The 13928-nt window shown below is 41.2% G+C and overlaps 1 protein-coding gene across 2 annotated transcripts in view; it reads left to right on the forward strand.

Moving 5' to 3' along the window:
- enpp1 (ectonucleotide pyrophosphatase/phosphodiesterase 1) overlaps nucleotides 1-13928 on the forward strand; it is a 122757-nt gene that overhangs the window by 14823 nt on the left and 94006 nt on the right. Inside the window, exon 3 of one of the 2 annotated variants that reach the window (XM_060914219.1) lies at nucleotides 3036-3161. The exons of the other annotated variant lie outside the window; for it this stretch is intronic. Within the exon in view, the coding sequence (XP_060770202.1) occupies nucleotides 3036-3161 (126 nt within the window). The remainder of the gene's footprint in view (nucleotides 1-3035; nucleotides 3162-13928) is intronic. 2 annotated transcript variants of the gene reach the window in all.

A 13928-nucleotide genomic window follows, 5' to 3' on the forward strand; every position in this document is an offset into this window, starting at 1 on the left:
GTCCGTTCACCTCACCTCATAGTCAACATTTCTGACTCGCCGTGTGACCTCAAAGGGTCCTTGCCACCTGGCGATCAATTTGGAGCTCGACATGGGCAACAGTACGAGTACTTTATCTCCCGGTGTGAACTCCCTAAGGCGCATACCCCTGTCGTACAGGCGGATTTGCCATTCTTGGGCCTGCTGCAAATTCTCCTGGGTTAGGTGAGTGAGTGTGTGGAGTTTTGCGTGCAGATCGATAACGTATTGAATTTTATTTTTACTCGGTGAAGGTTCCTCCTCCCAATTTTCCCGCAGTACATCTAGGATGCCGCGCGGCTTACGTCCATATAATAATGCAAATGGGGAGAACCCCGTGGAGACTTGTGGGACCTCTCGCACTGCGAATAACAGGGGTTCGAGCCATTTATCCCAATTGCGTGCGTCCTCACGTACAAATTTTTTAATTATATTCTTGAGGGTGCGATTGAACCGTTCGACTAAACCATCCGTTTGTGGGTGATAAACGCTGGTGCGGATCGGCTTAATTCCCAGTAACCCATACAGTTCGTGCAGTGTGCGTGACATAAACGAAGTGCCTTGATCAGTCAGAATCTCTTTGGGGATTCCGACTCAGGAGATGACGTGGAAGAGCGCTTCCGCAATACTACGTGCTGAGATATTGCGAAGAGGCACTGCTTCCGGGTATTGTGTTGCATAGTCCACCAGAACTAAAATAAAGCGATATCCTCGTGTTGACCAATCTAATGGCCCGACAAGATCCATCCCAATTCTTTCTAATGGGGTCTCGATTAATGGCAGAGGGTGCAAAGGCGCTTTTGGAATGGCCACTGGATTTACCAACTGGCATTCGCGGCATGCCATACACCACCTACGGACATTGACGCGAATCCCTGGCCAACAGAATCGGGCCATTATTCGGGCTAGTGTCTTATCCTGCCCCAAGTGTCCAGCCATGGGATTAAAGTGAGTTGCCTGGAATACCAATTCCCAGCGGCTCTTTGGGATCAAAAGCTGCGTGATCGGCTCCTTAGTCTGAGTGTCCTGCGTCACTCGGTATAATCTATCATGGAGAAATAGGGGAAGGACAGGGTGGCGTTTGGCTGGAGCGTTTGACCATCGATTACTCTCACTTGGTCAAACGCATGCCGCAGTCTCGTCTCATGACTGCTCTAACGGAAAATCCGCGAGAGATTCCCCGAGAGAGGGAGGAGGAGCCTGCGGCTCCTCACTCTGACGCGTAGATGACGTAGACGACTCTGTGACAGCTGCTCCCGCCAATGCCACACCGGGACCTCCCCCCGCTAAACTACGGCAGGACCCACTCTTCACTAAATGTGCCATTAACTCCCGAAATCCTGGCCAATCAGTCCCCAAAATTATCGAGTGGGTAAGGCGAGGATTAACCACCGCCTTTACACTAAATTTCTCCCCTTGAAATAGAATGTGGACCGACACTAAAGGGTAGTTGCGCTTGCTCCTTTCAGAGGGCGACCAGCGCCTGGTGCTGGCTCTGTTGGGCCGTGGCGAGGGCGTGGATCAGGTCTGCAAAGGGGGAGGACTCCATGGGGGCTGTTCTCCTCTGTGCTCCCGTCCCGGGTTTGCCTGATGAAGATCCAGGGTGATCGAAACGTTGCTTGTTTTAATTAAATAAAGTTTATTTTTTGGAGCGTATCCAGCAGTGTGCAGACCTATTTTCTTTTATTGTCTGACATTTTTGTCTGGCACCTGCAAAGAGTTTTTGGATGTGCGCACCCTACTCAAATGAACCCGTCCCGGGTTTCGACACCACTGTAGTATGTTGAGCGGGTGGGTGGAGCACAAAAGTACAGCAGGCCAGAACTGAGTTTGCAAAAGCTCTTTTTATTTTCAGCTTTTCAGCTTCACATACTACTCCCAGTCACACAGACACGCACATCAGTTGCCTGGTAGGGGAGAGAGCTCCCTTCCTCTGCTCTCTCTCTCCTTGTATAGGGTGCGGTCACTGGGGAAGACACACAAACACAGATTAACCAACATCAGGCGCAGTGATTCTGCCACTTACCTTCCCTGACTCCGCCCTCCGGTCACAGACCGACGCTTGACCACGCCCCCACTGCCACACACATTTACTTCTTTGAGTCCACAATTTACTTATATAAAGGACACAAATGTAACCGATGCATTATCTGCTCAGACATGTTCTTGATATGTGATTTCATCAGTTACACTTTTAACAGATTTTTCAAATCTTATGGATAAACGCAGCATCTTCTCCTCCAAATGTGACCACTTCCGATCATGGATAAGGCTGAACAATACTTGGCCAACTGTTTTGCTCTGGCCTTTGAAAATCCAACTATCCTGAGACCCCTAATGACCAGCCTATGCACATGACTCAGGCTGCCAAATATCAATACAAGAAGTTGACATTTGTACCCAAAATCAGAAATTTGCTGTACAACAAATTGGCCTACTTCCAGGATCAACACGTTAATCTCATCAGTGATGACTAATAACACCACACACAGAGCTCTGTTTCGAGTTGGCTGTAACTTTAGTCCAAAAGATGCATCAAGTTTTACTCTAGAAAGTTTCTTTTTCATTCACCACCTGCATGCAGTATGTGCTTCAGAATTTGCCCAATTTTTCTCCAAGCGCTTTTATCACACTTAATGTGATATTTTGATTTGTTCAACTAAATAATGCCAATGTTAATAAGATGAACTCATTCATGTGTTGTGCTACACCTCACTGTCGGTCAATATTCCCAGTTTTATCCATAAAAAATGAGGCCCTTTAACAATGCCAATAAAAAGTGTAACAGGAGCTCCAAACTTCATTTATTTCTCATCAGCAGTGTATACAATATGTTCACCTTCTATATTTTAACATACCGGTAATGATAGGAAAATATTTATTAATTGTTTCCTTCCCAAGCTATAGAAATACATGCCGTAATTTGTTTTAAACTATAACAACAGATAGCTTTAAAATTCATGTTTTAGAAATGAATTACAGTAAATCACAGACATCAATCTTTGTTTCTCTGACAGATAACACCTGTAAGAATAGGTGTCTTTCTGGGAAAAGAAACACCAAGTCATCGTGTCACTGTGATGCAGCATGTGTGCAGGAAGGCAACTGCTGCCTTGACTACAAAGAAGTGTGTGTTGAACCCAGTAAGTTGCACATCTGTTTTCTACTCAGACTTTCAATATTTATGCAGGGAGCTTATTCGTATTCAGACTCCATTTACGCGAGGGGTAAGCTGATTTTCTGGATGGCTCATTCAAATGATTAAAGTGTAGATTAGGCTTGTGTGATATAATTTTAATCAGCACTAAATGTTGTTGAACTGCAACGATACTCAATGATATTGCTCTGGTTTTGCATTTTGCACAGGAGCTCTGCAGTTTAACACTGGAGTAGGCTAGGATGAGTTATTATTCAAACATGCACCAAAAGGGCAGTCTTTTTATCCCAGGAGATGAGCCAATCGACACATTAATCTGGAATGATCTATTAGATGTTTTGAACTCTCTGATCTTAAATATCATCACCTGAAAGCCCCACCCTCTTTCCTCCATCTCACATGCTCTCAACATGCTTTTTGTCAAGATAAGTGGATTTGAGTTCCTTTATTTGAAACTGAATATATCATACATACATACATACATACACACACACACACACACACACACACACACACACACACACACACATACATACACACATATACTGTGTGTGTGTATATATAATATACACAGTATGTGTGTGTGTACACCAATCAGCCATAAAATTAAAAACACTGATAGGTGAAGTGAAAAACATTGATTGTCTCATTACGGTGGTACCTGGCAAGGGGTGGGATATATTAGGCAGCAAGAGAACAGTCAGTTCTCGAAGTTGATGTGTTGGAAGCAGGAAAAATGGACAAGCGTAAGGATCTGAGCAACAAGGCCCAAATTATGATTGCTGGGTGACTGGGTCTGAGCATCTCCAAAATGGCACTCATTTCATTTATTTATTTATAAGGACAGCACACATTAATCAACATTTCTGTAAATATGTCCGTGTTAGCCAGCAGGCTAATTTTCAACTGTAGTCCTTTGTCAAGCTATTTTGTTAACCATTGATTGACCAGTAGTTCTTTAAAACCAAATTGGAAATAAAAACTTAAATTAAAAAACAAAAAAACACACACCAAACAGAACACCAGGATACTATAAAGAGATGGCAACAACACTAAGACTAGACACCAACCATATTGGCTAACACAAAACCGTAAAACATTTAACCACCACAAGTGCAACAGAAAACATCAGAGGACAAAGTACCCAACTTAAGTAATGAAGTCAAAGTACAGATCCCACTGGTCAAATGTTGCTAAGTGAAAGCTGTGCAGTCAAATTTTTACTTAAGTTAAAATTCTGAAGTACTTGCTTTTAAAAATACTTAAGTATTAAAAGTACATTTTCTGTCAACGCGTCGTTGTATTATTTATTATTGCCACAATGCTTACAAAACCTAATGCCGTTATCAAAGGCAGAAATGTGAATTTACAAATTGAACACATGCTGTGCCATCATGGTGGTTTAACGTTAAGCTAGCTAGTCAGTGAAGCGCCACCTGACATGCTAGCAAACGCTTTTCAAACTTAAAATCATATTGGGTAGCTAATGCTACTAGAAAAGAAAGATTTCTACATTCTGTTTATTTGGCAAGATTATGCTAAAACATATTTCTGAAAGGACTTCAGATAAGTTAACGTTATTTGTTAGCGTAACTCCGTTTTTACATGCTAACTAACAGTGTCCAAGTTAACTAGCTATGCGTTAACGTTAGCCGTGGACAAGGCGATGGCAACTTGGTGGGTAAATCCATAGAAAGTAATTTGACTAACTAGACTGCATAGCTATTGTAATGTTATCGCTAGCTCTAAAGCACAGACAACTTTACTGCAAGCTTTATCTTGGAATAAAATGTTTACATACCTCAATATGCTTCTGCAGGTTGGACGGCGAGTTTTTGTAGGCTGTGACATGGATTGTTTTCGGTAAACAAAGCAAACATTTAAAATGAAACAAGTCTTTAATCCTTTCTAAAAACTGAAACATGGGTTCTTGGTATGGCCATGAGGGTGTGCATTCTCCAGAACAACCGCCTCCTATTCTGCCATTAACTGATCGTGTTAAATAATGCTGCTGAGAAATCACTGAACTTGATTGTATAAAATCTATGGATAGCCCAAGAGCATTAGCTCAAAATTGAGTCCAACCCGGAACAAATTAGTAACAAGCTGAATTTTTCAGAATATGTTCAGAATACCCTTAGGAATAACATACTAAAAGTCCCCGGGAATCCACCTTGTGCTCTCTGAGAAATTCAAGATGGTGTCCAAAATGGCCGCCGATTGGAGATTTTTCAATATCTCAGGGATAAAACATAATATAAATGCAATTAAAATGTTAAATTATATGTTCTCTCATACAAGCAATGCAAATTTACCATTGTCACACTGTTAAAATTAAAATTAACCAAGATTACAAGGTCATTAATGTGGAAATTACATGGAATTTGATGGTTGACATGATTGACAGATTAGCTTAGTAGGCTACCTACATACATGAACATAATGTAAGACAACAATTAGACATCAATTTCCTTAATATTTAGTGCATCTTTAAGCTTTGATAAAATATTAAAGGGAAATTAAATTTGAGAACTCTATCTTCTAAAACTACAATGGCAAGCTGTTTCAGTACACTTCTTCAACATTCCGGTGACTTTCATGACAAAAAGGTCTGCCTCAATAAAAGCTCTTGCTTATAAACAATGAGTAGACTTAAACACTTCTCAGTGCCTCAGTTGTAATGCTTGGACCTTTGTTGTACCATCAATGAAGTAGGGAATTTATTCAAGCTTGTTTAAGGGTGGAAAAAAATTAATCTTTGAGTTTCTAGAGCCAGTCTTTACTACTAGCAATGCCAGTGTGTTCGGACAAAAAATGACTAAACTCAGCATGACCTTTTAAAAATAACTGAACTCAGCATGACCTTTTAACATGCCATTTTTCATTTTACACCACCAATTTACTTTAATATTAATGAAAATAAGTGCTTCAACCCCTAGTAATTGTGTTTGTTGTTTTGTGAACAGAATAGGATGATACGGAGTGAACGAGTAACCAATGGATCCGCACTATACACAAATATACTGTTATAATAATGTGTACATTGTTATTATATAATGTTAATACACAATGTAATTAATACACACATGTTGGAATTTACTCTCCTACCCTACAAAACATATATTCTGACCTTTTAATTGCATTAATATTTTGTTTTGGGCCTGAGATATGGGCAGATCTCCATTTGGCGGCCATTTTGTACGCCATCTTGAATTTCTCAGAGAGCACAAGGGGGATTTCCGGGGACTTTTAGTATGTTATTCCTAAAGGTATTCTGAACATATTCTGAAATTTTCAGCTTGTTACTAATTTGTTCCGGGTATAACCCTATTACTCCTGGGCTAGGATGTGACGTGACCCTAGTGATTACTGATAGACTGTCTCAGTGTCACCTGGGAAAAAAAAAATCACATTTTAGAAATGAAAAGAAAAAAAACATCCACTTTCAAAACTGCTTCATAGTAACGAGTAACGAAGACCTTGATAGAAATGTAGTGGAGTAAAAAGTACGATATTTGTCTTTCAAATGTAGTGAAGTTTAAAGTCATAAGTTTCCAAAAAATAATACTCAAGTAAAGTACAGATACTCAAAACATGTACTCAAGTAAATGTACTTCGTTACTGTCCACCTCTGGAAAACCTCAGCAGACACTCTTGGCAACGGGCAGATGACATAGTGGAAATTAACAGCAGGTAGGATGCCAGTATCCACAGTCAAGTCAAATCAAAGTCCCTCTCCCAGAATCTGGTCTTCCCAGGCAGTCTCCTGTCCCAGTACTAACCAACTCTTTAAGGCGTATGGGTGCAGTGCCAATCTCCATTTCAACAGCCCTCTGCCTCTCGCCTATACAGCTAGGGTTACAGTGGGGAGCTAGTCCTCTGGTAACTGCAAGAGTTTGACTTCCCCACTCGCATCTGTATTGCAGCGTGCCTAGCCAGATGGTAGTAGGTACCTTTTTTTTTTTTTTTTTAATGATGGTCTTTGGTATGACCCGATCGTGAGTAGAACTCACGATCTCCCAGTCAAGAGGCGGACACGCTAACCACTAGGCCAACTTGCAGTCAGTATCCACAGTGGTAAAATATAATTAAATTACTATACAGTTAAAACTGCTCACATTTCTGACTGCTCAGAAACCAATCCTTAAAAAGGTGAGTGAATGTGAAGTAGAAAGTGCAATTTCTTATGGTAATGTGTTCCATAAATGTGAAGCTCTTACAGAGAAACATGGTTGACTAAAGGAACTGACCCTAAGAGGGACAACACCGTCTCCTCTTATGGCAGACCTTGTACCGTAGCTCTACTCTTTTTTTGAATTTTTCTGTTTTATTAAAGTACAGAGTGGTGGTGGAGCCTTGCCATTTAGAATTTAAAAAATTGGGCAGGCATCAGTATGTTTCATTATGTTTTCCCAACTAAGAATGTTACATTTGCCAAGAATATTACAATGATGATAAAACTTGGGTTTTCTCTCTAACAAAGTGCTTGCTTGTACAGTGAAAGGATACGCTTCACTGTTGAGCTTTTTACCTGAGTCTAGCTTGTCATTACAATTTGTTAAATGGGGAATGATCATAGCATTCATGTATAGTTTCACTACAGGTGTTGTTGAACAGTTTCTTGCCCATTTTTCCTGCTTTCAACATATCAACTTCAAGAACTGACTCTTCTCTTGCTGCCTAATATATCCCACCCCTTGACAGGTGCCATTGTAACAACATAATCAATGTAATTCCCTTTACCTGTCAGTGGTTTTTAATGTTATGGCTGATTTGGTGTATGTTCAACTTAACTTATAATACAGATGTACAGAATGTAGTGAAAAAACTGCATTTTCCTTTTTTGTTCGAAAGAGGAAAAAGGACTTTTTGGCTAAAATATGCCTTAAACGGAATGTGCTTAAATTCTCGGTTGGTTGGGTTTGATTGGGTCTGTCTGTGCATGCATGCGTGTGTGTGTGTGTGTGTGTGTGTGTGTGTGTGTGTGTGTGTGTTCTCTTGCACGGGTCAGAGCTCAGACACTTTCAAACACTTTGGTGATGTGGAAGTTACACAACCACTTTGTAAAAGGATTATAGAAGCAAATGAATTTCACCTAATATTCCACAATCCAGCTGAGTTTTTGGGATTGACACTGCTGGCAAGCATCTGATTATATAATTATAATTACACCCTTCAGTGCTGTGCTTAGAATTAAACCTGAAATGGTGGAAATGCTCATTTTCATGTAGTGTTTGGGGTTGTTTTTGTTTGTTTGTTTGTTTGTTTGTTTGTTTGTTTTTGTTTTAGGATGTCAGTTCTGGATGATTTTAAATCACTTTTTGCGATATTTTAAAAGGGCAAATCCTAGGGAAAAATCTATATTCCAGAAGCCTAATGTGGACTGTAGAAGAGAATGATTCACGTTTTTAGCCTTTGTAGTTTGTTTGTATTTAAAGAAAGAAAAGAAGAAAGAAAGCACAACTTTATTCATCACACACTTGTGAAATTTCCTCTCTGCATTTAACCCATCTGAAGCAGTAAACACACACATATGCGCACGCGCGCGCACACACACACACACACACACACACACACGAGCAATGCGCACATGCGTACCCAGAGCAGTGGGCAGCCATGCTAGCAGCACCTGGGGAGCAGTTGGGAGTTAGGTGCCTCGCTCAGGGGCACCTCAGCCCAAGGCCGTCCCATATTAACCTAACCTGCATGTCTTTGGACCGGAGCACCCGGAGGAAACCCACGCAGACACGGGGAGAACATGCAAACTCCACACAGAAAGGCCCTTGCCGGCCGCTGGGTTCGAACCCAGAACCTTCTTGCTGTGAGGTGACCGTGCTAACCACTACACCACCGTGCCGCCCAAATGTTCCAAGTAAACCATTGAGTAAAACCAGTAATAGTGTTCCTTTTTCTACCTTCTTTCTGTTCGCTGAACTTTGATTACATAATCGTATTTTAGTGTTACTATGATTTATGTAGACGTACTGTAAACATTCATTGTTTTTTTTTTCAACAGTTATGTTATGTTGTAATGCTGTAATATAGTTGTTATAATTAAGACAGGCGGCACGGTGGTGTAGTGGTTAGCACTGTCGCCTCACAGCAAGAAGGTCCGGGTTCGACCCCCGTTGCCGGCGAGGGCCTTTCTGTGCAGAGTTTGCATGTTCTCCCCGTGTCCGCGTGGGTTTCCTCCGGGTGCTCCGGTTTCCCCCACAGTCCAAAGACATGCAGGTTAGGTTAACTGGTGACTCTAAATTGAGCGTAGGTGTGAATGTGAGTGTGAATGGTTGTCTGTGTCTATGTGTCGGCCCTGTGATGACCTGGCGACTTGTCCAGGGTGTACCCCGCCTTTCGCCTGTAGTCAGCTGGGATAGGCTCCAGCTTGCCTGCGACCCTGTAGAACAGGATAAAGCAGCTAGAGATAATGAGATGAGATAATTAAGACACTCCCATGAGATTATAAAAAGTGTGATGTATTCATGACTGTATAGTCCATTCATGTGCATCATTGAAGTCAAAAGACATCCTTGTGATGTGAATTTTATTACTTTAATAATACATATTGTCAAAAAGTACTTCCTTTAAGTCTCGGCCAGAAGGAGGCTTTCCTTCAGAGTCAGTGGAGTTTTCCTGTTTCTTTGTTTCCTTGTCTAATACTCCTTGTCAAGTTCATAACCTCATGTCCGAGTCCCATTCTTGTGTTCTCGAGGAGTTGAAGTGGATTCAAGAGGTTATAAAGCTTTAGTCCCTTGTTTTTAGCTAATCTTTTTATTAAGATTATCTGCAGCATCCGAGGTTGTGTGCTGAGGTGCACTATAAAATACTGTAGTAGTAGTAATAGTCATAATAATAGTCCAGTTCATCCCAAAGGTGTTCAGTGAAGTTGAGGTCAGCGCTCTGTGCAGGACACTTGAGTTTTTCCACTCCAAACTTAACACAACGTCTTCATGGAGCTTGCTTTGTGCACAGGGGCATTGTCATGCTGGAACAGGTTTGGGTCTCTTAGTTCCAATGAAGGGAAATTGTAATGTTACAGCAAACAGAGACATTCTTTAAACTTTGGGGGGGGGGAGACACATACGAGTGTGATGGTCAAGGATGTACATACCGTAAAATACCAAATAATAGCCCGGGCGATTATTTGTCTCAATCACGTAAGAGACCCGGCGCGTATTAGAGACTAGGCGGCTATTTGGAACAGGCGATTAATTCCTTCTTCACAAACACCTTCCCCAAAATCTACCTCAAAACGGGGAAAAAAAATCATTCTCAGATAGGCCTACTTTTAACCAGTATAACTTACAGTTTGTTTAGAGTTAGATTACAGATAGCACGGTGCCGACTTCGGGGAATTTTGAAGACGCAGAATGCATCTTCGCATGGCACAGTCGGGGTGGATAAAGGATAAATCACACACCTTTTCCTGTTAATGACTAGTTAAGCGCATGCTTTACAAAATAATCAAGAAACCACACCATTGTCTGTGCGCAGCACTGTGATTTAATTACTCTGCAAAGTTATGGTCACTTGCTATCACCCTCACCCATGCAGCCTCCACCCTTTGCGCTTCGCGATGTCTGTCAATCTGAAATTGCATGGAGGGCGCGACGTTGAAGCAACATAATTAGGGTGCGAAGTGTCAAACCAAAGGGTTTTTTCTTATGCTGAAAAATAAGTGACCTGCAGTGGCTACATACTGTCATCTTGCATCACGTTTCTCTCCAAGACGTCTCCCTATTTGGCCGATATGAGCCTATTCCCCGAGTGAGTTGGTACGGTGGCTCGACCCCGTAGAAAACTTAAAGTTCGGATGAAAGTTAGTTGAATAGGTTACTGACTTGTAGGCCTACATGTTGCCTGCCTGACGCGTGCTTCTGCCCAACTTGCACGACAGATTACTTGTTGAAAAGGCCCCTTGGATTAGATTGGCCGCGAGCAGACTGAAATGCATGTTAGAACGCTCTCACCTTTTTTGTAAAGCGTCTTTCAGATCCGAATGGGTAAGGGCAAGTGAAATGGTATAAGGTCTTTAATAAAACTCAGTGTGTGCTTTGACGCATGCATTCGGCAATTTAGGTCGTTTAACAGAAGCAGCAGTCCAACCTTGGAAACCCGCAGTCCTCAATGTCACCACACACGCTGGCTTTCGTTGGGTATACCCAAAGGGGTGGCTAAGACATCTGTCAAAAGTTACGGAGTTGCATTCCTCAAGAAATATTACGGTAGACCAAGATTATAACATTGAAATGGCATGTTTATTATCACGTAACAAAATGTTGTAAACAGTATTATAGAAATAATTTCATTCATTCATTCATTCATTCATTCATTCATATTGTTTCGGTAGAAAACTATGCAATGCAAAATCGTTTAAACACCAGAAAACCAGAAAAGTACTGGGCCTCAAGATTCTAGATAGAACGTTCGGACGCTTTTTTTTTTTTTTTTTTTTAAGACCCCGGCGAGTATTCGGAACCGGCCTTTATTTGTCACAACACACGCGTACACCCGGCCGTTAAAGGGAACTCGGCCGTTAATTGGAACTCGGCTATTATTTGGTATTTTACGGTAATTTTGGCCATGTAGTGTATTTCAAAGTGAGTGTAATACTGGGTAATGATCCTAAAAAGTAGGTTCACAAGTGAGATTTTTTTTTTTTAATTCCCTCTAAAATTACAGTAAAGTACTGGCAGCTGTAGTCACCAGTATTTAACTGCACTTTTACAGTGTTGCTACCCTAATTTTTCAACAGTTCATTACTGTAAACTTTATTACAGTGCAAAATAAGGTGTACCATTTTTAATACTGTAGCTGAACTTGGTATGCAGTTAACAGTAACAACACAACAGTTTGACTGTACTTTACTACAAACTACTTACAATTTTTCTTTGTATTAAAATGTATAAAAACAGCCACGAATTGCAGACATATACTGTAATAACGTCTTCAATCTCTGTGATCCAGAATTAAGATCTAAAAATGATCAGTCCTGCTGTTTTAAAAGTGCATAACCACTAAAGCACCCAACACAAATGACGATAAGGCAAGTGACCATATTTTTATGGAACAGAACATTTATTGAAAGGCAGCAATTTATGACCAACTGCAGTCTAGTTTAAAAACATTTTTTAACTAGAACACAATTTAAAAAAATGGCCTGTCTCAGTTGGTCAATGTAAATTTATCAATAATATACGGTGATGTCTCCAAAATCAAGTCTAAATATACATAACTGCTTTGTGAACTGCAAAAAACTTTTGTTCAATGAAGCAAAAACAATAATATCAGAATGAAACGGAGTATAGAATCTTTCTGGATTGGTATATGGCTGTCATGGCAGAGAGACGGATCAATTGGAAGGCAAAGAAACATTTAAAATATGAAGGGACACCTAACTGTCTGAATCTTCTTTTGGACCATCTTTCCTGGCTTTTTAGACACCGTCTTTCCACGGCTGGTCTTTGTTCCCCTCTCGGGTATTAATCCCAATGAAGCACCTAAAATGAACAAGTCCAAGATCAGGGAATGCAAGGACTCAAAGAATGTAACATGAAATTATAACTGATTTGTAAAAGAAGGACCACTTGAATGTCATTTTAGTTCAAAAGAATAAATTCTTTGAATACAAATTACATTTTAGTACAGTGTATCTTTAACATGAAACACCTGTCAGCCATTCAGGTTTTGACGCTGAATAGGTGGGTTGCATCTGACATCTAGCCTGGGAATAATCTAGCCTTCTTGGATTGTGATGTACGCATTAGACAAGACAGAAGCCTTAGCATCGAGGTCTACCGGAAACCCACACACACAGACCAGTACCTACTCTTCGACTCTCACCACCCACTGGAACACAAATTGGGGGTCATTAGGACCTTGCAACACAGGGCTCAGAACATCCCTACAACGGTAGAGGGAAAAGAGAAGGAGCAGAATCACATCAAGAAAGCACTTTAGAACTGTGGGTATCCCAACTGGTCTTTCTTCAAGAGCAGAAAAAGGAACGTAATGGACAAGGAGGATAACAGGAACAAACGCAAGAACATTGTCATTCCCTACATTTCTGGTCTATCTGAGAAACTCAGGAGGATCTTCTACAAACACAACATTCCGGTACATTTCAGACCCAGTAACACCCTGAAGCAGAAACTGGTCCACCCTAAGGACAGAATAGCCAGACACAAACAGGACAACATAGTGTATGCAATTCAGTGCAGTGAGGAATGCACGGACTTGTATATTGGAGAAACTAAACAACCGCTTCACAGGCGTATGGCTCAACACAGGAGAGCCAGTTCCTCAGGCCAGGACTCTGCTGTCTACCTTCATCTTAACAACAAAGGGCACTCATTTCAGGATTGCAACGTACGCATTTTAGCCAGAGAGGATCGTTGGTATGAGCGAGGAGTTAAAAGCCCTGTCCACACGGCAACAGATTCAGGTGAATCTGATAAAATTGTTTATCGTTTCGGCCTGGCGTCCACACGGCACCGGCGTTTTGGGTGCCCCAAAACGCAATCTTTTGAGAACGGGTTCCAGAGTGGAAAGATCTGGCAACGGTGCCGTTGCGAAGTCGTCTGGATGAGTAGAACAGATTTGTTTACAATGACGTCACAACCACATGTGCTTCACGCCAGGTAGAAGTGTAACGAACTCGATGCGAGTTGTCAACAAATCCTATAACTTGGTTCATGAAATGAGCTTACAAAATATTTTCACTGTGAATTTTATTGTGTAATGGTGCAAAGTGTGA

This window comes from Neoarius graeffei, chromosome 2, assembly GCF_027579695.1.
Source record: "Neoarius graeffei isolate fNeoGra1 chromosome 2, fNeoGra1.pri, whole genome shotgun sequence".
In the NCBI taxonomy this organism is placed as follows: Eukaryota; Metazoa; Chordata; class Actinopteri; order Siluriformes; family Ariidae; genus Neoarius; species Neoarius graeffei.